Source organism: Acinonyx jubatus, chromosome E4 (genome assembly GCF_027475565.1).
Source record: "Acinonyx jubatus isolate Ajub_Pintada_27869175 chromosome E4, VMU_Ajub_asm_v1.0, whole genome shotgun sequence".
NCBI classification, from domain to species: Eukaryota; Metazoa; Chordata; class Mammalia; order Carnivora; family Felidae; genus Acinonyx; species Acinonyx jubatus.
The window spans coordinates 55,657,833-55,685,407 of record NC_069395.1 but is presented as its reverse complement, the minus strand read 5'-3'; the positions used below and the strand labels follow the sequence as shown (position 1 = coordinate 55,685,407).

At 37.6% G+C, this 27,575-nt stretch overlaps 1 protein-coding gene and 1 long non-coding RNA gene across 6 annotated transcripts in view; one reads left to right on the top strand and one right to left on the bottom strand.

Annotated features, from left to right (window-relative positions):
- LOC113595606 (uncharacterized) overlaps window positions 1-7,429 on the bottom strand; it is a 156,306-nt gene extending 148,877 nt beyond the window's left edge. For 2 of the 4 annotated variants that reach the window (XR_008293222.1, XR_008293223.1), the window contains exons 1-2: window positions 7,132-7,429; window positions 3,241-4,487 (exon numbers count right to left, since the gene is read on the bottom strand). This is a non-coding gene — a long non-coding RNA (uncharacterized LOC113595606). Of the gene's footprint in view, window positions 1-3,240; window positions 4,488-5,417; window positions 5,492-5,999; window positions 6,065-7,131 lie in introns of all 4 variants that reach the window. The other 2 variants (XR_008293225.1, XR_008293224.1) reach the window with 2 other exon arrangements.
- Window positions 7,430-7,472: 43 nt separating this feature from the next.
- GORAB (golgin, RAB6 interacting) lies at window positions 7,473-26,662 on the top strand. Of its 2 annotated transcripts, XM_015062285.3 has the most exons (5): window positions 7,473-7,644; window positions 13,165-13,522; window positions 15,904-16,005; window positions 18,401-18,541; window positions 25,587-26,662. In XM_015062285.3, the coding sequence occupies exons 1-5, from the start codon at window positions 7,584-7,586 to the stop codon at window positions 26,041-26,043; spliced, it is 1,119 nt and encodes a 372-aa protein (XP_014917771.1). In that variant the 5' UTR covers window positions 7,473-7,583; the 3' UTR covers window positions 26,044-26,662. The 2 variants fall into 2 exon arrangements, with proteins under 2 accessions (XP_014917771.1, XP_026901973.1); XM_027046172.2 differs by lacking the exon at window positions 7,473-7,644 and having other exon boundaries at window positions 13,384-13,526.
- The last annotated feature ends 913 nt before the right edge of the window (window positions 26,663-27,575 follow it).

Sequence of the window (27,575 nt, the reverse complement as noted above, 5' to 3'; positions counted from 1 at the left end):
TGAATGTTTTGGTTTAAGGTTCAGCTTAGAGGCGTAAGACCTAAACATAATAATCACATTAAATGTGTCAACACACCAATTAAAAGGCAGAGATTGTTAGATTAGATAGAAAAGCAAGACCCACTAGATGCCACCTAAAATAAAGGTACAAGTAGGTTAATAGTATAAAAAAAATAAGAAAAGGAAAAAGAGATAAACCAAGCTAATATTAATCAAAGAATGCTAGAGTGGTAAATTAATACCAGACTAAGATTTTAGACTAACATTATCAGACAAAAGAAGGGCAGATTTTATAATAATAAGTGGGTCAAATAATCAACAAGACATACAATCCTAAATGTTTATGCACCTAATAGCAAAGCTTCAAGGCACATAAAACAAAACTCACAGAAATGCAAAAAGGACAAATCCACAATTCTAGTAGATTTCAATTACCATCTCTCAATAAATAACTGAATAAATAGAAAACCAATAACGATATAGGAGACATAAAAATTATAATCAACCAAAATTGACTTGATTGGTGCTGACAACGCTCCATCCAACAAGAGTAAAATACATGTTCATTTCATATGCACACAAAACATTTCCCAAGAGAGACTACATTCTGGGCCATAAACAAGTCTCATTAAGTATAAAAGGATTCAAACTACACAAACTACTTCTCTGACCACAATAGAATTAAAAAAAAGAAAAAAAAAACTTCTACACAGCAAACAGTTACCAAAACTTAAAGGCAATCGATGGAATAGAAGATATTTGCAAATGACATATCAGATAAAGGGTTAGTATCCAAAACCTATAAAGAACATATCAAACTCAACACCCCCCCTGCAAAATAATCCAGTGAAGAAATGGGCAAAAGACATGAACAGACACTTTTCCAAAAAAGACACCCAGATGGCTAACATACACACAAAAAGATGCTCAATATCATTCATCATCAAACCAAACCCACAATGAGATACCACCTTACACCTGTCATAATGGCTAAAATTAACAACTCAGACAACAATAGATGGTGGCAAGGATGCAGAGAAAAGGGAACACTTTTGCAATGCTAGTGGGAATGCAAACTGGTACAGCCACTGTGGAGAACAGTACGGAGTTTCCTCAAAAAATTAAAAATAGAGCTACCCTACAACCTAGCAATTTTAGTACTAGGTATTTATCCAAAGGACACAAATATGCTGATTCGAAGGGGTAAATGCACCCCAATGTTTATAGCAGCAATATCGACAATAGCCAAAATATGGAAAAAGCCCAAATGTCCATCGACTGATAAACAGATAAAGAAGATGTGGTATATATATACAATGGAATATTACTCAGTGATCAAAAAGAATGAAATCTTGCTATTTGCAACAATATGGATGGAACTAAAATGTATTGTGCTAAATGAAATAAGTCAGAGAAAGATAAATATATGATTTCGCTCATATGTGGAATTTAAGAAACAATAGATGAACATAGGGGAAGGGAAGAAAAAATAAGATAAAAACAGAGACAGAGATAATCCATTAGAGACTCTTAAATACAGAGAACAAACTTAGGGTTGCTGGAGGGGTGTTGGGGGAGTGGATGGATTAAATGGGTGATGGGCATTAAGGAAGGTACTTGTTGGGATGAGCACTGGGTGTTATATATAAGTGATGAATCACTAAATCTACTCCTGAAACCATTATTACACTATACGTTAACTAACTTGGATTTAAATTAAAAAAAAAACAACAACAACAGAATAAATAAGAGAGGTCTCTAAAAATCTCCAAATAGTTGAAACTAAACAAAAGAATTCCAAATAATAATAAAATAAATGAGTAACTAAAAGATGAAATCAAAAGAAAAACTAAAAAACATTTTGAATTGAATGAAAAGAAAAACATATCAAAATTCATGAGAATCTGCTAAAGCAATGTGTAGGAGAAAATTTATAGTACTGAACATTTATTTAGAAAAGAAGAAAGGTTTTAAATCAATGACCTCAATTTCTATTTCAGGAAAAGAAGAGCAAACGAAACCCAAAGTAAGCATAAAAAATAAAATAATAAAGATTAGAGAAGAAATCAAAAAAGTAGAAAACTAATAAAGAGAAATTCAAAACCAAAAGCTGGTTATTTAAGAAAAATAGAACTGTGGGGCACCTGATGGGCTCAGTCACTTAAGAATCGACTTCAGCTCAGGTCATGATCTCGTGGTTCATGAGTTCGAGCCCCTCACTGGGCTCTGTGCTGACAGCTCAGAGCCTGGAGTCTGCTTTGATTCTGTGTCTCCCTCTCTCTCTGCCCCTCCCCTGCTTATTCGCTCTCTCTCTCAAAAATAAACATTTTAAAAAATTAAAAAAATAGAATTGATAAGCCTCTAAGGAAAGTGATCAAAAAAAAAAAAAAAGAGAGAGACAAGATACAAATTACCAATATTAGGAATTACAGAAATGATCACTACCTAGTCATTAAAAGGATAATAGGTATTGGGGGTCCCCACACCACACTTAGTTTTGATAATTAGCACTAGAAAAAGTCAAAGCACTCAGAAAAACTGTTATACTCACAATTACAGTTTATTACAGTGAACAAATACAGATTAACATCAGTAAAGGCAAAATGCACCTAGTGAAGAGTCCAGAAGAAATCAGGTATAAATTTCCAGTGTCTTCTCCCTGTGTAGTTGTAAGGACCGCACTTAACTCTCCCAGCAACTACCTATGACAACACATACAAAGTACTGCCAACTAGGGAACCTCATCTAAAACTTGTTGTCTAGGGTTCTTATTGGATCAGTCATGCAGGCATGGAACACCCACATGACTGACCTTAGCTACCCAGTCTCCAGTTGCTCCAGAGATCAAACTGATAAAGCATGAGCTAGGAATTCGGGTAAACAAAAACAGGCCATTCACCATAAATCATATTGTTAGCAAAAGCTACATGATGAGCATAAAGGCCCTAGGTATTTAAAGACAATTTTATCACACAGGATATTCCAAGGGTTTAGAGGTTTTCTCCAAGGAGCCAGTCAATGGCCAGTCCTCTGTTTGGAATGTGCAGGGTTTGAGCATCACAAACCCTCTAAATGAACTCTTTACTGCACAATAAGAAAATATTATGAACAATTTTATACCAATACAGTCAATAACATAGAAGAAACAAATATCTTGAAAGAAAAACTATGAAAAGTCACTCAAGAATAAATAATCTGAACAGCCCCTACATCAATCAAAGAAATTCAGTTTGTGCTTACCTCACACGTGGAAATTTCAGATGGCTTCACTGGTAAATTCTACAAAGTAGAATTTATATCAAAGTAATGAAAGTCTTCCAGAAAATCAAAAAGAAAAAGTATTTCTCATTTGGTGAGACCAGCATTAACCTGATCCCTAAACAAGGCAGATACCACACAAAACAATTATACACTAGTATCCTTCATGAACATATGCAAAACTTCTAAACAAAATTTTAGCCAATCAAGTCCAAAAATATACAAACAGCATAATATATTATGTCCAAGTAAAGTTTATCCCAGGATGCAACAGGCCTGTGTAACACAGGCCAATCAATGCAACTCACCATACTAACAATCTAAAAACGAAAAATCCTATTATCACTTCAACAGACCCAGAAAAAGCATGCAAGAAAAACCATTACTGAATTCTGATAAAAGGCTTCAGCAAACTAGGACTAGAAAGGAATTTCATCAGCATGATAAAAGGCATCTAGCAAAAAACCTAAAGGTAACACAATATTTAGTGAAAAACTTTATGCTTTTCCCCTAAGATCAGAAACAAAACAGGGTATCCGATCTCATTTCTTCTATCCAACATTATACTGATGGGTCTTGGCCAGTGCAATATGACAAGAAAACAAATAAATGGCATGCAGATTGGAAAGAAAGAAATAAAATTGTGATTTGCAGACATGATCATCCATGTAGAAAATCCAAAGAAATCTACCTTAAAAGATGCTGCTGTAACTAATAAGTGTGTTTCTCATGATTGATCAACAAACATAAATCAACTTTATTTCTATATAGTAGACACATGCACACAAAATTAAATATCAATTTAAAAGTGCTATTTACAAAGGAGCATGCTATTAACTACTTGGGAATAAATTTGACAGAAGATCTGCAAGATCCATTTACTGAGAACTGCAGAATACTGTTGAAATACTATTTTAAGGCTTTATTAAAAAATAAAAGGGCATATTGATTCTTCTCAACCTAATTTTAGTTTTTTATTTACTAACCAATGAGTCCATGGGTGCAACTAAGCAATAAGTAATAAGTGGGGTTAATGTTATTCACCATCACAGAAATTCATACTAGAAAGGAATCTCAGAATACAGGAAATGTGGGGATGTTTAATCTCAATACTTAACTTGGAAAGGTTTAGTCTTTCAGCATTTATCTGAAGGCTCAGTAGGCATCAAACATTCTGTAACACACTTGGTGAATAGAAGATGCATCCTCTGATCTTATGGAGCTGTTACCTAACAGAGGGAAATAGAAAATAAACAAGTAAACAAACAAATGCAAATTACTTAAGAGTCGTAATTAGTGCTATTAAAGTAATAAACACCACGGGAATAGGAATGCCACTGAAAGTCTAAGTGGACATTCAAGTCAAAACCTGAAGCAGGAAGAATCAGCCAGACAAGGGAAAGATTATTATGGCCATATAGAACAGCCTTTGGGAAGGCCCTGGGTAGGACAGTAGGGGTTTGGGGAGAGCCTGGCATACTCCAAACCTCTAAAGAAAGTCAATTTGGCAGGAATATAGGGACTGTGGAGTAAAGGGAAAGATAAGCCTAATGGTCACTTAGGAGAGGTAGACAGGTGTCAGATTGTGCAGGCCTATGAAGGAACTGGTATTTTATTCAAAGCGCAACAAGAAGCCATTTTATAGTTTTAACCAGGCACACACATTAGATTTTCATTTTTTAAAATATCATCTCTAGTTGCTCTGCTAGAGAATCAATTGGAGGGAATATAGTGGTCTAGGTTATCACAGATGGCTTCCTCTGGCCATAAACAAATAAAACCGGTGAGTAACATATAACATGTTTTTATTTAAAAAAAAATATATATATATGTGTATATATACATGTTTGTATATGTATATATATGTGTATATATACATGTTTGTATATGTATATATATGTATACATATATGTGTGTATATATATACATGTGCGTATATGTATATATATGTATATATGTATACATATACGTACATATATATATATGTATATGTGTATATATATGTATATATATGTATATATATATACAGAGATGTACACATATATATATATATACACACACATATATATATACACACATATATGTGTGTGTATATATATATCCTAGAACTTAAAAGAAAGAAAAAAAGATGTAGAAAGCAAACCCCAGGGGGACTCTACCCGAGTATAAGTGCTGGGTGTTGGGATTCCTATACACATTTGAAGGCAAGATCACTGAAATAAGGGTTCGGAGCCTGGAAAGGATGATCCATGTGAAAACAAAGGATTAAAAAAACTCAGCCTACTGCTCTACAAAAGCAGTAGGAAGCCTGCTGTTAACTATATATGTAGTTACTATACAGAAGAAACATATACATGTATATTTTAAGGGCACCTACAAAAAACTGATACCTGACCCCTGGATCATACAGGGGAAAAGATCCAAATTTATATCACAAGTTGAAAAAATTACTTTAAATTTGACTTAAAGCAACTGAAAGTTCTAGCACCCAGCAAAATCAATCTGCAAAAACAGTCTCTCAATCCAAGATACAGAGGACTTTCATAAAACAAAAAACTTCTTTGAGGCTAAGCTCCCAATTTACATAACATTTGAAGAAAACAGTCACCATGAGGGAAAGCCAAGAGAAACAACAAACAAGAGTTAGAACCATGTAAACTGGAAACTGTAATTTTACAGAGATGTTATTTTTTACTATAATCTCACTCTCATTTTGGTTCTTATTCATGGCTGACACAAACCTCTTGAAGTGCCATAATTTCCACCTCTATTAACGTTATTGAGAATTCTGGAAATTCACCCTCAGCTAAAAAAAAAAAAAAATGTTTATATATAAAAGCTAACAGGGGCCTACAAGGTGCTTTGTTTTTATTAGATGAAACTACATGGCTGATGCTTGTAAATGGGAAACTGAATTAATAACCATTGCTACTGATCCCCACCTGCTAGAAAATCTGTACCTTTCAAGTATGTAGTCTATGTTCCAAAACTTGATCTTTCTCGCCAATCCTTTTGAATGGCACTTTAATTTTTAAATGTGAAGAAAAATGAGTTCACATTTAAAATGAAGGGTTTGTGCACTCTTAAATTTCAGAAATCATTTTTAAGTTTAAAAGTTCAAAGGTTACGAGAGGAATTCCAAATATCCTTCACTTTCTAACTACCTATCTAAACCTGAAATACCGACTCCAACTCTTTTCTTGGTACGGTATTTTATTTTGTCTACTTCATTTGAATTTGCTTAAAAATATTGGCACACTAAAACCAAAATCACACTCGGGATTTTGCAATATAAGCCAAAATAATGCTTTCTTAAAAAAAAAAAAAACGCATTTTTAGTGATGAGAAACATGAAAAATGTAATAACTGATCCCTTTTAAATCGTCCCATTTCTATGTATTCTGACAACGCTTGCATCTTGGCGTTTGAAATCTTGCTTTAAAATGAGAAAACAGAAGCCCAGAGAAGTGCTCAGGATAGAACCAGAACACTGAAATCAGGACTCCAAGCGAGAAAAGCCTAGTATTTCTCCATACCCCAGCGCCGATGCTGTTTTACCATGGTCTCCTCTGAACTTAAAACTGATAAGGAACCATTTTTAAGGGGAAAGACTTAAGCATTCCTTAGATAGGCTACAGGTCTTCGAGAACCATTCACAACACATGGAAACAACCCACAATCAACAGTTAATTGGGAGACAGCTATGCAGAGAAACCCTGCTGAATATGTCTGCTCCCTCCCCATTGTTATATCCCGGCCCTCTGAAATGTTTCTTCACAATTAGAAGCCTAAATCCGAACATTCTCTGGGGTCAGTTCGCAGGACAATTCCGGCGCAGTTTTGAAAAGACCCCCCAGGAGCCCCGACTCGTACCCGGCCAGACCTAGCGGGTAAGGGGTACCGCCCCCGTGACTTCCCTGAGGACCCCGGAGGCAGGTGCGTCCGCCCTTTTCCGCCGCCGACTTGTAGCCACTTCCTAACTGCCTGTTTATCTCCACCCTCATCCGCGTCGCCAGTCCCTCCTTTATCTCTTGAAGCGATTAACCCAACGAGAGCAGGAGACAGGGAGAGAGAGCAGACTCGGCTCGGAAGACAGGAATGTCGGAGCGGCCGAGCTTTCCCTAGGCCGGCTGTCCGGCACCGCCGGAGGCAGCTCCAAGGGAGCAGGACCCCGCAGCAAGCGACGGGGGCCTTGTAGCCAGAGCTCGACGCGCTGATTGGTCGGTCGGCCGCGGCCGGGAAGAACCCGGATGTGACTGGGTAGTCGTGTTGGCAGTCGGGGCTCTGAGGTGTGGGCGTTCTGGGGGCGCTGGCAGCCGAGGCGGATGGCGCGGGGTTGGGCCGGCTTCTCTGAGGAGGAGCTGAGGCGACTGAAGCAAACTAAAGGTAACGGTACGTGCCTGCAGAGGTTTCATCCTTGGGTCTCTAGAGGGGGAAGGGGCGGGGCTGCAGCTTTTGAGGGGGTAGGGGGCGGGAAAGAGGGTAATGGGTTGGTGTTTGGGGAAGGAGCTCTAACGGGAGGAGGGGATTGAGGGGTTCCAGAGGTGGGAGCCACAGCGGGAGGGGCGGGTCCAGGGGACTGGGATCTTTCAGGTAAGAAAGTTGAGGAATCCACTTCAGGAATTTGACTTCCCGTGAAAGGGACGGGACTTGGGAGAGGAAGTGAGCCTACAGCCTCGGCGTCTCTTGTGGGAAGATTGCTGCCTTAAGTCCACGGCTGGAGGGTTGGGGTTGGGGTAAAAGAAGGGGGAGGGGCACACACCAGATTCGAATTGTGATGAATGTATGTATGTAAGTTGACAATGGTTGGGAACAAGGGAGTACAGGGATCTGAATAAAAGCAAAACGACGATGCTTTTCTTAATACATCTGGAGTCTTGCATTCACTTCTGGTTGCCAGATGACTTTTGAAATTGTAACTCTTGAGAGTCAGAAAACCAAGACTTTTTGAAAGGTTAGATGTGAAATTATACCTATTGACTGTTGTAAGCTACAATGTGCCTCCCCCGCTGGCTTTGTAGGGTAGTTATTGGACGGACTTGTACTATTTTGTTTTTTAATGAAGGAATTAAGTTTACTGTTATTTGGTGAGAAACCCTTGGTGATATAAACTATGAATGTAATGTCATGAAATTCTATACGGTGATCCTGGTATTGCACACTCCTTCTGTGAGTTTACATCCCTCTTAGTACCATAATTTATATACTTTGGAAGAAAATTCAGTAAGCCCTGGCATGCTTTTTGTTAGAGTTTGTGATCAAATTGGATGCTGTTCAGGTAAGTCTGCATCTTTAGCATAGATGTAAAAATAAGGCTAACAAGTGGAAAAGGAAGTAAAGTAGGAATACAGGACCAATGTAGATTATACAGATGGAGGAGGTTTTGACTCGTCCAGAGGCCTTTAAAAACTATATCATAAAAGTTATACTGCGGTGTGTAATTAACTATCAAGCTTAATCTCAGTTTTTTGCTCTATGTTTTGAACATCCATTCCCATATTCGTATGTACAGAGTACAAGTATTCCTGTTTCAGGTCTGACCCAAAGTTAGAGGTATCAGCTTCTGTATTTTACATACTAAAGCTACATACATGCTACATACATAGTACATACTATGTAAGTACATCTACATACTAAGATGAACAAGGCATCATCCTTGTATTCAGAGAACTGATAGTCTACTGAGGAGACAAGCTATAATATAAGGTGATAATAGATAGTTTACAAGAGCTTGTTAACAGAGCTAGCAGGAACTTGACTCTGCTGGGGGTTGGGCGGAACTTGGGAACATTTCACAGGCATTATGTGTTAGTAGAGGTGAGTTTGCCAAGGGAAAGAAGACAATATAGACTAAATTGTAACAATAGATTCATTATGTGGAAGTACATTTCTAAATATCTTTACAATTTGGGAGAGAGAGGGGCTGGAAAGACCTTAGCTTCAAGGCCTACAATTTCGTAGTGAGATGTTAAAGCATAGACACCAACCCCTAGTCTATGACCACCATGAGTAAGAGAACACATGTTAGCATCTTTGTACTCTCATAACCACACACAGTGATTGGCATATAGATCTCCTAGCTCTGCCTCTAAATCTTTTTTGCCTTGGATTTCTCATGTGTGAAAGTAGAGGAGTTGGATTTTTCATTTTTAAGACTCCTTCCAGCTGTTCTCCAACCTTAAAAATAGAATTAATCCATGAAGGTAGAGCTGGTTGCCAGCAAAAATAAGGATGACCGTACTCTAGAGAAACCCCATGTGCACATTGGGAAAAATCAAGAATGTTCTTTGCATTCTTATTTATAATACTGAAAAGCTGGGAACAAACCAAGGGTTCATTAATAAAAGTGGATAAATAGGGGTGCCTGGGTGGCCCAGTTGGTTAAGTGTCCAACTTTGGCTCAGGTCATGATCTCACGATTTGTGAGTTCAAGCCCCTGTGGGGCTCTGTGCTGACAGCTCGGAGCCTGGAGACTACTTGTGATTCTGTGTCTCCCTCTCTCTCTGCTCCTCCCCTGTTCATGCTCTCTCTTTCTCTCAAAAATAAATACACGTTAAAAAAAATTTTTTTTAAGTGGATAAATTGTGATACAGCCATTCAGTGGGCCAGTATAGAGCTAGTGGGAATATATGAACTATACCCACATACATTAACATGTATAAATTTCATAAATATAATGTGTGAAAAGAACAAGTTACAAAAATACATACAACCTGATATCATTTGTAGAAGGTCAAAATCGTACAAAGCAGGTATATTCTTCTGGGAATATAGGAAATCAAAATACCCAGTACTAGAAAGGGGGAATATGATCAGGAAGGGGCAAATACGTAGGAAATTTTAAAAGTATTGGTAATAATGAAATCAAGTTGAGACAAGTTATGCTACAGTTAACAAATAGCCCTAAGATATCAATTATTTAAAATAATAAAGATTTATTTTTCTTTATAGCTTCATGTCTAACATAGACTGGCAGGTGACTCTTCCACATAGTCACTCGTCATTGTGTTTTCATGTTGTCATATGGGAGTGCACCATGGCATGAGGAGAAAAAAGTTGAGACTCGAGCATTGGCAATTAAATGCTTCCATCAGTCAATGATAGATGTCATTCATACTTACATTTCATTTAATAAAAGCAAGTAATATGATTTGCAGGGCAGTAAATACAATTATCTTGAGTGTTCCAAAAGAGAGGATAATATGCCTATCTTTAAATAGCAGTTGTGTCTACTCTAGCCATGTTTTATTTTTTTAAATGTGACTTTTTTAATAATCCATACAGGTTGGATGTGTGTGTGTAGCAAATACATGTATTTGATGTGTGATTTATAATAAAAAATAAATTTATTTCATAATAAAAAATTGGAAATAGAAAAACAGTGCAACTACAATGCTGTCAATGTCTAAAGAAAATATTCATGAGTTCTTTATTTATTCTTGATACTAGTTCTTTTCCAGGTATATTATGAATATGTTCTCCAATAAATATCTTCTCCCAGCTTGTAACTTGTCTTTTAACTTTAATCTTATGATGAACAAAGTATTTAATTTTAATATGGTCAAATTTGTACACATGTTCTGTGTCTTCACTTAGTACCCTACCATGAGGTAGTAGTACCCTTCCATAAGATGTTAGTCCTTATATTCAATTAAGCATTTTTAAGAATCATTTTTGTTATAAGCTATATAGATTCAAAACACTGTATAAAGCAATGTGTTTCTAATAAGAGTTTTAAAATGTTGATTTGACATTTGAATCCTTAATCCATTTGGAGAATGTTTTCTTTGTTTTTATATGGTGTGAAGTATGGATCTGATTTTACCTTTTCCATATAGCTGGGTTTTTTTTTCAAGTCGATTTATTGAATGATTCCACCTTTTGCTGTTGATAGGCCATGCTATCTTAGTCATATACCAGTGCTTCATACACGTATGAACCTGTTTCTGGGTTCTTTTGTTCTATTCCATTGGTCAGTTTGTCTATTATGCACCAATACCACACTATTTTAAAGCTTTATAATATTCCTATGGTCTCTATTCTGTTCCATTGGTCTATTTGTCTATTCTTTCACTAATGCCCATGGTCTTGATTACTGTAGTTTTATAGGCAAGTAATGCCAGTTCTCCAGTTTTGTTCTTTAATATTGTGTTAGCTATTCTGAGTCTTTGGCCTCTCCATATAAACTTTAGGATCATTGTGTCAGTATTAGCAAAATAAGACAGGATTGAATCTTCTTTTCATGAATATAGAATATCTCCCCATTTATTTCTTTGATTTCATTATCAGAGTTTGTGGTTTTCTTCACAGATCTTGTACTTTCTTTTCTTAGATTCATTCCTAAGTATTACTTTTTTTTTTTTTTTTTTTTTTTTTTTTAGTGCTAATGCAAATAGTATCATGTTTTTAATTTTAAACTCCACTTGATCATTACTGGTACATAGGAAAACAATTGACTTTTGTATATTAATCTTGAATTCTGCAACCTTGCTATAATGGCTTATTAGTTCCAGGAGTTTTTCTATTAATTGTTTCAGGCCTGATTTGTTTACTGTTTTGTTTATTATTTTATTGTAGCATTTTTAATCTCCTGTGCAGTTTCTGTGAAAAGCAAAAGAATAATTCAACTAGTGAGTGTAACCAGGAAATAAGCTCAATGGCATTTTCTTATGGTGTACATAAAGATCAGTAGTCAAGAATAAGTTCCTGTCTCAAGATAGAGGAGGTTACTTTGTGTTCCTGGCTAAAGTCAACAGTAATAACATTTTACTTGCGATGGCACATCTATGTTTTAAAATATTTTACCTGTCTCATTTAATCCTTACAGTAACTTCATGAGTTAAGTAGAGCAGGTAGATTTTCAACCCATTTGACAGTTGGAAAAACTGGGTTATGGAATAATTAATTGACTTGTCTACGATTATTGAGCTGAACAAAAGCTGTGCCAGAACTGTGACTCCAGAGCTTTTAATTCTCCTTTGGGAGATTTAAATAATAGGCTTGTGTTGCTTCATGGATCAATATGCAGAATTTTAAAAGCCCTATTTGAGTTAATTAATAAGAACTTACCACAATTTCACTTCCCAGGCATTTTATAAACAATACCATTTACAGTTCTTATTAAATATAATTTGAATGTGAGTCAAATTCTCCAGTACTCTGCCTTACAAGGTTAACACTGGTTGGACAAACCAAGAAGTATAATAGGGGTATTATTTATTTTATAGTGCTTTTGTAAAAAAAAATTCTCCCTGTTTTCTCTTCCTCTATTGGTTTGTTCAGGCTGCTGTTAAAATTAGCTTGCATACATTGACTCATGGCTAGCTAACTTTGGGGAAGACAACCTTGCACTGCTCTGGAAGATGAAAGCTAACATTTGAGGGTTAACTAGCATTAGAAATAAGAGACTTCAGTTATACTTTATGTATAATATCTACCTATGTATCAAACTGGTTAAGATCTGTTATTTAAGAAGAGTGCAGCCCATTTGTAACCGCAACCACCATTTTATTTCAGGAGAGCAAATAGAATCATAAGTCAAATTTAAGACCTATTAGAGAATTCATTTGTCTACTTTGCTTGGTCAGATTATTTAATTGCTTAGTCAGTTATCAATTCAAGTTGAAAAAGAAACCTTGCTTTTTATTCCGAGGCTTAACTCAACAGACAAATGGACTTCTTTTAAGCTCAATTTTGAGTTGGGATAGTTTTTGTTAAATATTAAGAGTATGATTATAGAAGAACTGTCAAAAATACTAAGGAAGATGGCTGTTTTTCCCTGGGTTTTTATGGTAGAGAAGGGGGAGAAACCCTGTGGAATTATTATTAATGTTAATGCTTTATTTTCTTAGAGAAATTCTAATTATTTGTTGCTCACACAAAGGAATTCTCCTCTTTTTCACATAGATCCATTTGAACCACAGCGGCGTCTCCCGGTGAAGAAAAGTCGACAACAACTTCAGCGAGAAAAAGCCCTTCAAGAGCAAAGCCAAAAACTTGGACTTCAAGATGGATCAAGCTCAGTACCTCCAGAGCAGCTGCTTTCTGCACCCAAACCAAGATTTAATACTCAAAAACCACACTCTTCTTCCCCTGTTCCTCCTAATCCTCTTACACTCACTTCTCCTGTTGGTGATGGAAAACCACAGGGGATTGAAGGTCAACCAAGGGAACCGGGACTTGAGAATTCCCATGATAATCACAAAAACACTGAGTTCCTACCTCCAAAGCCAGATTGCAAAATGGAAAAAAAGAGAGTGGAATTGTTAGTAAGTCTATATATCCCTGAGATTTTTTTCCATTTTACCTTTTTTTTTCCCCTCCACTGGGCTTTGAAGAAATACAGTTTTAACGTTTTCTCTTTCATATTCTAACCTAGAAACATCATGAATAAACTATTGAAGAATAGCTACCACCTAAATATGTTGTAAGCCAGTCAGTGTTGGGCATTTTATATGTTTTATGCCATGTAGTCTTCATAGCAGCCTTATAATACACGTTCATTATTTTCACTTGACAGATGAGATTTCTTGGACTCAGAAAAGATGCTTTATTCCCAAAGCAAATACATAGCTTAATAAATGGCAGAGTTGAGGTTCACATACAAATCTTTCTGGATCCAAAGTGTCTGCCCTTGACCCTCACTAGAAGCAGTTCTTACATGCATAGTGCTCCCCCTCATCACAGATCGAACCCCTTCTTCAGCTTCACTCCATCTCCACTGGCCTGGAAAAGATTGTTTATGAAAAGATAGGAAGGAATGGTCAAAGAAGAGTGTGTAGGAAATTGAGAGGACTGATAAAACAATTCAGCTACATCATTAGATTTCTTTTTATTCTTTATTTAATGTGTTTATATTAGAAACCACCTCCAGAATTTAGTTTAGAAACAGTTTTGTGGAAATTGCTGTTCTATGTATGACTTCTGAATTCTCAGAATTTTTATCCTATACCTTTTGTTTTGATATCCACTCGTATTTGTTTCCTCCTGATTTATCAGGTTGCCATTTGTTTCTGTTTTCCATTTTCTGAGTCTTTCTATTTCGATGTAACTTACGATTTCTCTGATCCAGGTTCTGTACTATGAGTTTAAAGTGTTTCCTGGCCCACCAGGGGTTTACAACCGAGAAATCATTTTTACAGGAGATCTAAAGCCATGTAAATTATGAGAGCAACATTGAACAAGTGCATTTTTTAAAAAATTTTTTAATGTTTATTTATTTTTTGAGAGAGAGAGAGAGATAGTGTGAGCAGGGGAGAGGCAGAGTCAGAGGGAGACACAGAATCCGAAGCAGGCTCAGGCTCTGAGCTGTCAGCACAGAGCCTGACTTGGGGCTCGAAACCACAAGCTGTGAGATCATGACCTGAGCCTAAGTCAGACGCTTAACTGACTGAGCCACCCCGGCGCCCCAAACAAGTGCATGTATTTAAATGTCTTTAAGTGTAGTTTACCAGCAAAGGCCTGAGATAAGTAGGGGAGGGTGGGTTTAAATTGAGTTGGATAATTTAGATTGAACGTTGTTGGGAAAATAATTTTTTTTTTAGATGCTTGGGAAAATTTTCATAGACATGTAATCTCAGGAACTGTCATTGAAAAGGAGAAATTGGAGGTTGCAAGAAGGGGAAAGGAAAGCTGTATCCTAGAGAATGCTCAGAGATGACATCTCCCTTCTCTGGAAGAGGCAAGAGCTAAGCCAGAGAGTAGTAGAGAATTAGGGAAATGAAGAAGGATGTGGAAGCTGAGAATTCCTACCTAGCGAGTTCCCCCATGCAGTAGAATATCACCCAGGCCTCTGGAGGAGAGATGCCCTTACCAAAACAATGGTTAGAGAAAACCCACATGTCAGGATTGCAGCCCATTTGGGGGAGGGTGCTGGCTGGGCTGGACTACTGCAATAGTCAAAATGAGAGAGGACCAGTGCGTGTACCAAGATGGAGACTCTAGGAAGGGAAAGAAAATGGTAAATTTGGAAGTGATTAGTAGGTCTGGGAATAGAGATTTTTGACACAGTGGCCATAAGAAATGACAATAATAGGAATAAATAGCTTTGTCGTTACTTTGAGTTGACATCAAGTTCTTAAATTTCTGGGAAATTTTAATATAGTTCTTTCAGAATTGGACAGATTGGAGTCCAGTATTCAAGTCTTAGTTCATAGTGTTTCACTCTGTTTAAAAATGTCTCAGAATGGAAAGAAGTGAGCAAATTGAAAAAAAAAATGAAATAAACATTGGTTATTGTCTTAAGGGTGTTAAATGGTAGAGACTTTCATTATAGAAAACTCTAAAAGATATGACATTAGCTACATGCCAATTAATTTTCTCCGTTTTGCATATAATACATAATTACACAACTTTCTTTGTACTCCTAATAAATGACACAGTACTCTGGCTTCCAGTTTGTGGCTTCCTAAATTATATACATATAATGGATTTCAAAGGGCCAATTTATGTAAGACTTCTTGACTTCAAATGATAATCTTTGTTCCTATTAGAACAAAATAATGGGCTGCAGATGGGTTCCTTTTAAGAGGGCTTTTGAAGGAAAATATACATAATGTGGTTGATTAAATTTTATACATAGAGGCCTGAGACTGGTAAGGTGTGGCATGGGGTTTCAGAAACTCATTTTTATACTCTGCTCCCTAGGCAAGAAAAATCTCGTTGGGAAGTCCTCCAAGAAGAACAACGGCTTATGGAAGAGAAAAATAAACGTAAGAAAGCTCTTTTGGCTAAAGCTATTGCAGAAAGGTGAGGCATCTGAACTAGGAGAGGTTGTTTGTAACCTGCAGTCAGTTCTGTCATGTTTTATGTTTATTTTCCCATGTCTGTTCTGATACGTTGGTATTTTCTCTACAACATTCTTTTAAAAATTTTTTTTAAAGTGGGTTCTACGCCCAGTGTGGTACTTGAGCTCACAACCCGGAGGCCGGGAGTCACATGCTCTACCGACTGAGCCAGCCAGGTGCCCCTCTACAGCATTACTTTTAAGGCTCACTAAAATAATTCTCCTTTATAAATGATACAGAAATTCCAGTGTTAATTCATTAAGGAGGACTTTGTAAGCATAGATTATACCAAATTTATTTGGTATAAATAAATTACATTCTAAGGGAGCAGTGAATAGCCATCAGTGTAAGTGCATTAGCAACAAATGCAGGTTTTAATTTTGACGTGGGGAGGCCTTAATCCTGTGACATGTAGAAGAATAAGACTATTCCACATAAATGACTTCCACTCCAGAAGTTTTGTGTTTTCTGTGGACATTTTTCTTAAAGAATTTACCCTGCCCCCACTGATACATGGTATAATTTAACCTTTCATTGATGACTCGGGGTCACCATTGTGAGTACTCTGCCATACTGTGTGCGATTCGATTTTTCTGTCCCTCCTGGCGTCAGTTTGTCAGCAGTTCCTTTTCCTTCACTGCATCATGATGGCCTCCAGCAGCAATGTTCCCGTTTGAGCCACTTTCCACCCCTCACCCACTCTTTCTGCCCTTTTAGTTTGTGCTTTCCAGTGTGCTATTGCCTTAGGAACCCACCCAAACTTAGTCAGTGAAGCAATGATTGAGAATAGTGAGAATTAAATGCAAGCAAGTTTTCTTGGCATTTTCTTCTTAGATCTCCAGAAAAGCCTGGCAAAACTATTATGTATTGAAACTGCCGTGTGTATCAGGGGGAGGGGAAGGGACAAGGATAGAGAGAAAGGCAGGTAGGTAGAAGAGTAATGAAGAATTTTATCTGTCAAAAGGATATATGTATTTGAAAATGATTTCTCCCCCCCTCCAGCTGGTCCCACTTGATTTGCATGAAACAGGAAATGTGCAACTTACTGAACTTAGGTTTCAAGAAAAAACCATGATTATTCAAAGTCAACAGTGATTTTTGAAAATCACTTCAGTAGTCTTCAGTTTAGAAGTGGTTGGAGAGGCTGTTCACTAGGGATTTTACAAAAGGATTTATAGGCTCAGCACTTGTTCTTGATGTGCTTTTGGTTTAAGACGAAATAGTGATACAGGCTGAAATGTGAGAAAACACAACATGGTTAGATTAGTGATAAATGCACCAGTGAAGTCCTTGAAGTAAAAAAATCATACTGTTAATTCTGTGGGCAGAAAACAAGGGGAAATGCATAATGGAGTAAAAATCAGGAGAATGTAAGTTGCAAGATAGTGGTTTTCTGTGGGAGTTTTATTCTCCTGTGAGAATGGGTGTGAAATTCTGAAGTGAGTGAAATCAGATTAAAGGCTTTTGTATCTGTGTATTCTGTTCTTCAGTGTGTACTGTGTTTGGGGTGCTGAGAGGACTGAGCTTAGATGTGCTTTTAAGCTGTAGTCTTGCCTAAAACACAGGAATCAAAGCAATAAAAGTTTGGGGGAATGAGTCCTAAGAAGGTTCAGACTGAATAGACATGAAGAAATGGTGTTTAACGTAAGGGTCCATTCTTTCTGTCCACTAAGTGTTGGACAAATGAAAGTGGCCTGAGCAAGAACTTAAGGCTAGAAATTTGGAAAGTTATTTTAGATGTTCTCTGTAAAGAGAATATAGATAACGTTCTTTTAGTGCTTATTCTCATCCTCGTGGAATGAATATAGACCTATAAGTGAACTATTGGTATTTTGAAAAATCTTACTGTTTCCTTTGTGTATGAAAATGTATGATAATGTTATATGTTAATCCATTTGGAGAATGTTTTGTTTGTTTTTAGATGGTGTGAAGTATGGATCTGATATATACCTGATTTTACCTTTTCCATATAGAACAGAGTTTGTGGTTTTCTTCACAGATCTTGTACTTTCTTTTCTTAGATTCATTCCTAAGTATTACTTTTTTTTTTTTTTTAGTGCTAATGCAAATAGTATCATGTTTTTAATTTTAAACTCCACTTGTTCATTACTGGTACATAGGAAAACAGAAAGCTTAGAATAAGGGAAAATAGCACAAATGCAGTCTTAGAGATATACCAAAATTTTACCAGTGTTTATTATATTTCGATTTGTGTTTTTTTTCTGATTTTTAAAAATTATACATTATAATCCTATCGTATATATAGTATCATATATATAGTTGGTTGCTTTTTTCACTTCTCTTGCGTATGGATACGTGATTTTAAAATGTTTTTATTTTTCTATTCATTTTTCTAGATCTAAAAGAACTCAAGCAGAGACCCTGAAACTAAAGCGGATCCAAAAGGAGTTACAGGCTTTAGATGACATGGTGTCAGCTGACATTGGGATCCTCAGGAACCGGATTGATCAAGCCAGCCTTGAGTATTCATACGCTCGGTGAGTTGAGAGAACTCTGAATCAGGAGTGAAATTTCAGAAGTATTTACTGCTGGCTGGGCCAAGGGCTTTCATGTGTGTCATCACTTAAGCCTCCTAACGGTCCCATCAGGCCATCAGGTGCTCTGTTTATTCCTGTTTTGTACTAAATCCAGTGCCTCTTCCTTCACTCTGGCCTACTCTTGTTCTTATTCCTGTTAGCTCATTTCTTGCATTATTTATTTACGTTTTAGTCTTTTTTGCTAAACCATCAATCATCTGTATAATGCTTGGGACTCTAAGAGTCTTAATGACTTGCCCCCAAATTCTGCTATTTTAACACCAAGTGTGTACTCTATCTGTTAAGAAATTTTGATGATCTGAGATGGTCCTTAGAGATGAGCCTAGTTCTCATGTCAATTTTCACCAAAGAAAGAAGATCCAGCTTTTTTTTTAAAAAGGCTACAAGTATTTTAAAGAAAATACCACTCTGTCTTGAAAGCTTGAAGTTTTTCCTTTTTTTTTTTTCTTTTCGATTGTATTCTGCCTATAATAGTTTGCTATCATGTGTTTCCTTGGTTTCAATCATTGGCATTTTAGAGGAAAAAAATCATCATGGAGTATTTTTAAAATGCATGAACACATGTAAAGAATTACATGAACCTTGCAAGCAGATAAAAGGGCAAAAAATTAAGTCCAATTTCAGGGTTTTCAGTCCTTCCCGCGTTGCTTTAATCATCCCGGTTTGTCTTTTCTCACAAGGGAATGCTGTGTTAATGACTCAGTTTTGCATCTTTCTCTGTAACACTAGAAATCCATCCGAATGCCTCATTAGTCCAGGGTAAACCACAGCAGCAGAATGTTTATAGAACAGTTTAATAAAGCGGAAATGCTTGATTGTGTTTTCAATTCACCGTTTATTAAGAAAGAGGTTTGTGGTGTCCTTGTGATTTTTGTAATTGTTGTTTGACCACATGCTATTAGACTTAATGGGCTGCCTTTATTAATTAACTGCTTAAATTAATGCCATCAGTAGCTGATAACTGGAGGTTCCTATTTCTATTAATAAGGACATTAAGGAGGTAACCAAGATTTTATTAAGATTAAACTCAGCCTAGTTTTTAGCATATGTTATTCTCTGTAACTTAAGTTTACCAGAGGAACATTCCTAGGCCTTTGTAGACCTTAATATGAATAATTCAGATTATTCTAGATACCTCAACCGAAAATCATTTGATTATGTTTTAATTCTGTCCTGGAGGAGACTGGAGAAGGATACATTTGTATATTGAACATTATATAAGAAATGTCATAGTTTTATTCTTCAGAGAACCACAAAGAAAGTGGGTTTACTGGTTAAAAAAGAAAACATCCAATCATATAAAATGTGCTTAATGAAACTTTAGTTTCTGTAGGAAAAAAATTTGACATAAATTTTTATATTTCTTAAACTAAAGATGGCAATTTCTCATGGTACTGATATTGGCATAGTTGTATGTGAATATCCATATTTGATGTGTGAGGCTATTTTTAAAATCCTAAACTCTTGAGGTAAGTCACAGAGAAGCCATAGACCGTTGTGACTGGGACCGGCATCGTACCTTGTTCGTGCATAAGATTAAGATGTTTTCTAAATTTACATCTGCGGTTATTGAGAGATTAGAGATTGGTGATAACAGTATTGTGATTTAGATTTCTGCTGGTAGCCAGTCCCCACGACAGTCCATCTCTGTGGGAGATTTCCTTGACTTCTTTTTTTTTTTTAATAAAAATGATATTGTAGTTTTATAGTACCTGGTACAGTGCTGTGTCCACAAAAGGTTCTTGGATACAGAATAGGCCAGAATTTGCTTTAAAATCGGCTTCCATAGAACAGCATTAGGGTAGACCCCTCCAAGGAGACCAGAGCTTCTGGGAGCCAAACTGAGAGTTATTGCCACTAGTTATATCTGTGACTTCAAGGATGCTGTATGCTGCATAGACCAGCTTGTAAAACAAGAGTGGATGTGTGTAGAGCATCTCTTTGACCCCTAGTGTACCAGGAAGAACTAGGAGCACTGTTTGCCATCTGTGTTTAATAGACACTCCTGTTAACATAGACACATACACGCTCATACACATATGCACGCATATACATAAATGTGTGCAGTCATTTTATGTCTAATTTACAAAAGTAAAAATAATGATTGTGGAAAACAACTTTATTAAAAAGTTTAATAAGAATATAAGCATAGCAGTCCTCTTTTTTTCAAGTAATGTTTGGCCCCCAACATTAAAAGTTGAACAGTTACATCCTTTCACAACATAAGATGCTACAGGTACTTGTAAAATACTGTGTGATCAAGTTTGTTCTGTTGAAATTATTAACTCTATGAGGGTAACCTTGCCTTTTTGTCCTTAGATACATATTTTTCATTCATTGGTTCTGAGTTTGAGAAAATTCACGTAGGATGTGTTTTCTGAAGTCTCATACTCTTGAGATTTCACGCACATGATCAGTTTCACTATCTAGAACCTAGGTTGTCTGTTTCTGCCTTGTATTGTTTCCTAGGGTTGACATAACAAGTTACTACAAACTGTGTGGCTTAAAACAACAGAAATGCATTCTCTTACATTTCTGGAAGCTGGAGGTTTGAAATCCAGGGTGTTGGCAGCGTCAGTCTTCCTTCAGAGACTTGAGGGAAGAATCCATTCCTTGCCTCTTCCAGCTTCTGGTGGCTGTAGGCACTCCTTGGCTTGTGGCTGCACCACTACCTTCTGTGCCTCCGTAGTCACATTGCTTCCTCCTCTCAAAACTTCCTCTGCCTCTTTTTGTTTTAATATTCATTTTTGAGAGAGAGAGAGAGAGAGAGAGAGAGGGACAGAGTGTGAGTGGGGGAGGGGTAGAAGGGGGAGGACACCAAATCTGAAGCAGGCTCCAGGCTCTGAGCTGTCAGCACAGAGCCCGATGCAGGATTCGAACCCACAGACTGTGAGATCATGACTGCAGCTGAAGTTGGATGCTTAACCGACTGAGCCACCCAGGTGCCCCCCTCTGCCTCTTTCTTAAAAGGACACATGTGACTATATTTAGGGTCCCACTGGATAATTCAGAATAAACTCTTTTCAAAATCTTTAACTTAATCACAACTTTTGTCCTGTAAGATAATATTCACAGGTTCTGGGGATTAGGAGGTGAATATCTCTGGGTGGTCATTTTTTAGCCTACCACAACATTCGTCTTTTGCTTTGTCTAATAGCTGCAAAATATCTTCATCTGTCAACTTTATTTTGCCACTGTGGCTAGAAAAACTAATTCTGAACCGTGTTCAATGAAAGCTGAGAACAGATTACAAATATCGTGTTTCTAGTCCTTTTTTATACCTTTTTAAAAGGTGACATAGGGGCCACCAAGGTGGCTCAGCTAAGCATCTGACTTAGGCTCAGGTCATGATCTCACAGTTCTTGCATGGTTCGAGCCCTATGTCTGGCTTTGTGCTGACAGCTTGGAGCCTGGAACCTGCTTCGGATTCTGCCTGTGTCTCTGTCCTCTCTCTCTCAAAAACAAACATTAAAAAAAAGTTAAAGATGATGTAATACTTTGGATAACACAGTAAGGCAGCTAAACAGTGATTTATTTTACTGTAAACAGTGATGATTTATTTCACTGTGGCATCATCTCTTAGGTTATTCCATCATTCTCTGTTTTCTTATTAATCTTTTTTCTGTAGAAATGAGAATAATTGATGAGTAATGAAGAAATAATGCCAGGGTGATAAAATGGCAAAATGTTTCAAGATACAGGAAAAACGGTATCTCAACAATTCCGTAATGTATCTCAGATTTATAAGAGGGTACAATGGGCACATTCAGTAATTACCAAATGTAGTTTTAGTCTATCCTTTAAAATACTAGTAGTTTTTCTGTTTGTTCTCTGGAAGACTTGTAAGAAAGGATAAAAACCTTTATGTGTTGATACTTACAAAGAGGTAGAAGTCAGAAAAGGAACTGAAGACTAAAAGTAGATTGGTGGAACCTAAGGGAATGCCGAGGGTTAATCATTGAATTCTTAAAAAATTTCAGGATCCCCAAACCAAGAGACAGTTTCTAGAATTCTTTAAATAACATTCATTAAATCACTCAGTGTCCGTTTAAAATAACAAAGTAATTCTGTGAATACATTTCCAGTTCAATTTGTCTTCCTGTGTTATGTATAATGCTCTTATTATTCTGTCCCAAAACATGTCATCATATTCTGATTTGGTATTATCCACCTGACCCTCAGGCTCATGGAGCAGTTTGTGAAATTAATCAATATTTTAAACATAAATCACTCTGTACAAGAATATATATGCATGTTTCTGGCCAGAAGAACTTTAAATAAATAAACAAAATGCAAAATCTTCAGTGATTTATCCAGGGTGAAAGATCAATGGAAACCTAGGGACCTATTTGCGAATTTTAATTTCAATTCAGCATTCATGAGCCCGGTCAGTAAATCTTTACTAACTGACTTTGGCTGGCTGAGGGAGACCACAGGCCACAGAAAGGAGGTTGAGTCGGGGTAGGGGACAAGGTATTCATATACCTGTAGAGAATGTTGTCAGAGCTCTTAAGCTTGATGGAAGAACATTCTTAAATAGGATATGTTATAAAGTATGGAAAGCAGGGATTCACATGTCCAGCAGAGTTCCTTTAGAATAATTCTTTTAACATAGAGGGTAATTGAAAAACAGCTAGTTTTGTCATTCTTATATTTACTAGATGATAGTAAAAAAAATGAAATATGATAAATGACCATGATGTAAATAAGAGTTTTCAAGTATAAACACGAGGTCCTTGGACTTTGCCTAATTTTAATTTTAGATACAGTACATGTTTCTAATGATACACGAACAATGCATTTCAATTCTGGTGCTCTGAAGACGTTCTGTTTCTTGAGTGCCTACCAGGCACTGGCCCTTGTTTATACTGTTTCATCCTTAATACTCCTATGAAGTGTCCTATACTATACTCCTATTAGTATCACCATTGTACAAATAAGCCAAAATTCAGTTGAATGTACTGTCAAGGGTCACCATACTGGAATTTTCAGACATTGCGCACATATTCTCCAGCCTCTTCCTTCAGAACCTATCTGTGTTTTGTATTCCGGAAGCTGACCCTGGGGCATACCTGATTAGAACAAAGATGGGCTGCCAACTCCAGAACATTTAATCCATAGACTAAATAGGGTTTCGTGGCATGGCTGGACACTAAGAGCTCTGTTTGAACTGATAACTAGCCAAGGTAAGCCAAGCCAAGTCCTCCTCCTGGAAGTGGAGCTCTGAGAAATTGGAGTGAATTTGATGTGGAGCCACAGCTGGTGGCCATATTGGGCTGTGTGATTGGAAAGCCAAAATGAGAGAATTAAAGAGAATAGCTTTTGATTCTGATGACATGCCTGGGAGATTGCCTCGTGTATCCTACAATAAAACCCACTTTTCACCTGAGCTAGCTTGACTGGGTGTCTGTCCTTTACATCCAAAAAAGGCCTTGACCAGAACAGGTACATACATAGTAAATGGCAAAGGCAGGTTTTGAACCCTGGGTTTTCTCAAATCAAAGCCTTTCAGTTTTTTCATCACGTTTCAAGACAGAATCTTGCGTCAGGAGCAATACCTGTTTTTGTGTTGCTGTAACTGTAGTACCAGAAGGTACTTCTCTCTTTGAGTTGATGTGGGCAATCATAACAGCAAGGCAGCAAGGCTTTCACAACTGTTAGTGGCTTTTATAATTCATTGATAAATGTGGGCCAATCTCTTTTCCTGATGAAACAAAACAAACAATTTGTGTGGAAAAGGCCAAAGACCGTGAACCAATGTATGATAATTTTTCTTTTTGTGTCAAGCTAATACAAAATAAGAGAGATCACAGAGAGAGAGTGAACAGGGGAGGGCCAGAGAGAGGGGGAGGGAGAGAGAACCCCAAGCAGGTTCCACACTGTCAACGCAGAGCCCAACGTGGAGCTCAAACTCACAAACCCTGGGACTGTGACCTGAGCTGAAATCAAGAGTCGGCCACTAACTGACTGAGCCACCCACACGCCCCAGAATTACCTTACTTCTAAGACAGGCATTGCGTATCTGCAGAGTTTTTATGTAAATAGATAAAATACCCTAATCAAAGTCTAACAGTCTGTTGTTGCAAAGTGGAGACAGAACAACTTAACGCAGGGATTCTCACCTGGGGGCAGTTTTGCCCCTTGGGAGACATTTGGTAACATCTGGAGACATTCTTGGCTATTACAAGTAGTGGGTGCTACCAGCAGCTTGTGGGAGAAAGCCAGCGATGCTGCTCTGCGTCCTACAATGTACAGGACAGCTCCCCCACAACAGAGAGTGATATGGTCCAAGGGGTCAGTGCCAGGACTGAGAAACCTTTCCTAAACCCGGCCTGAAGTTTTTCTGTTCTTACTCGATGCTTGCTTCTTGCCTCACCTAGTATCATTTACATTCACCTTGGACCCACTGTCCATATCCTTCTCCACCAAAATATTTCTTCCTTTTCTAACCCATTAATCAAGAGGTACAGATTTTCTGCTTTTCACTTCTCTTACTGCTTTACCTCTCCTACATTTTAACCAGCTGTGTGCTGGAGACAGGCTGCACCGGTTCACCAGGGCCAACGTCATGTATCTCTTCCCAGTTCTGCGTTCAGCTGCGCCACATGGGCAGCCTGAAATTGGCCCTGGTGGTGGTAGTGTTTGTGCGACAGAAATCGACAAACACTGTCCCATCAGGGCTCTCACTGGAGCCCCACTGGAGCTAGTTTGCACTGAGTTAACCTTCAAGCACAGCTTCGGAAAGAGGACATGAGTGCAGAAGAACGTGCTTACGTTGGGAGGGTCCAAGTGTGGATGTTGTGGAAGTTTCAGCAGCGACAGCCTGGCTTGTCTAACATGTAGGACAAGTGTTCACAAAGTATCACTATCCATATCTTCATTACGTCTTTCCAATTCTGGAGCTTAATTATTGTTTCTAGAACCTCCTTTGAATATCTTCTTTAGTGGAAAACCAATGGACCAATCTGTGTACCTGTCCCCACAGGAAGCGCTTTGACAGGGCGGAAGCAGAGTACGTGACGGCAAAGCTGGAGCTACAGCGCAAGACTGAGATCAAAGAGCAACTCACTGAACACCTCTGTACCATCATACAGCAAAATGAGCTCCGCAAGGCCAAGAAGTTGGAGGAGTTGATGCAACAACTGGATGTACAAGCTGATGAGGAGACCCTGGAGCTTGAGGTGGAGGTGGAGAGATTGCTGCGCGAACAAGAAGCCGAAGCAGGGAGACAGATGGTTCATCTGGAGAGGCCACCTCAGCCTTCTGGGGAGAGTGTGACTTTAGGATTTGCCAAAGAGAACAGAAATCATCGAGACCCAGCCGCTTCTCAAAAGGTAGATGAACGGTGTGAAAATTCCAGTAGCAATCCCCTTCTGAATGCAGACCAAAGTCAAGAAGTTAAAATTACTGTAAAGGACATTTCAGCCGCCGTGACCACATGAAGTGCCAGAGTTTGTACCTTGCGGCTGGTAAACGTCTGTTGTGGATTATGCCGTGAACTCTGATAAAACGGTGTTAACTTTGAATCCGTGGTTAGTTTCAGTAGAACATGTTTGACATTCTGAACCCTTGCATTATGATTATTTGATACATAGGCACACGTTCACCTTGATCCAGGGCCAGGTCCTCCTGGTGCACTCTTAATACCAGGTGGAAACAAACCACCTAAACAGACGGAAGAGGCGCTACACGATTGAGAATGTGTTGCACCAGGTAAATCTAGAAGAGTAAGATGGAAAGTGATACTCGACACCTAATCAGACTCCTGTGACTTTTCCTAGGAGAGGTGTTGACGATGAGATACCTGTTTTATGTAGTCCATAAAGACATAAAAATTAGCATGTAAAAGAGACAGAAGGGGGAGAAAACTAACAGAAGTAGCATATTGAATTGTCTATTGGATCATAGTCGAGCTGCAAAACCCAACTTGGAAGCTGCAATTTAACAAAAGGAACCAGACAGCTTCAGTAACATTTTCGTCTTCAGTTCGCCTGTTAAATGGCTTTAACTTACAACCTGAGTTTTGATTAGTTGCTACACACACACACACACACATACAAATATACCATTAGCATGCGTAATTTTACTGTTAATGTATTGTCTTTTCTTTAATCAGCACATTGATTTTAGACAATGAAAACGTTTCTGTAGTGAGGCTAAAATAATACAGAAAATCTATTACTACTTTTGATTATCAAAAAAAAATTGATATATTTTCTTTCTAAAGTTGTCTGTAAATATGTGTTATATACATTGGATATTAATTATCCTGTCATAAAGCATTTAAATTGTCCAAATGGTGATTTTAATAGTCCGTTAATTACTATCACTTCACTAATACTTGACCCCCACATTGTGCTATATGTGAATATATAAATAAATACTGTTGTTTTGTCACAAAATCTGTGAATTTCACAGTAAATTATGATCTATTTATCAGAAATTCCAAAAGTGCAAATACTAAAGTCTTGAAAAAAATCTATTATATAAGAGAATAAAGACAAATGTAATATTGTATTTATAATACTGTCGAAAAAGTTGGGGACATCCTATTTTTAAATGAATTTGAGGTTATTCATGTGGATGAGCTGTGTATTTTTATGTTCTGTAATTTGGGTTGAAATTATAGCCTTCCAGTGCTGACTTCTCTGAACAGAAGCATTTACATAGATAGTTGTGTTTTTATTTATGAATGACATTCATAAAAACTAAAAACATCATTGTCCAATACTCTTATTTTTCTAAGGAATAAACAAGTCTGATACACCCATAACATGGTCTTCTGTTTACTCTTCAAAATGTTCAAGGCTGCCTGGGTGGCTCAGTCAGTTAAGCGTCTGGCTTTAGCTCAAGTCATGATCTCGCAGTCCATGAGTTCAAGACCCACATCTGGCTCTGTGCTGACAGCTCGGAGCCCGGAGCCTGCTTCAGATTCTGTGTCTCCCTGTCTCTCTGCCCCTACCCCACTCATGCT

Coding starts and splice junctions, on each gene's coding strand:
- GORAB (XM_015062285.3), top strand. CDS start 7,584: ATGGCGCGGGGTTGGGCCGGCTTCTCTGAGGAGGAGCTGAGGCGACTG. Junction 16,006..18,400: donor GCTAAAGCTATTGCAGAAAG/GTGAGGCATCTG, acceptor TCATTTTTCTAG/ATCTAAAAGAACTCAAGCAG. Junction 18,542..25,586: donor CTTGAGTATTCATACGCTCG/GTGAGTTGAGAG, acceptor CTGTCCCCACAG/GAAGCGCTTTGACAGGGCGG.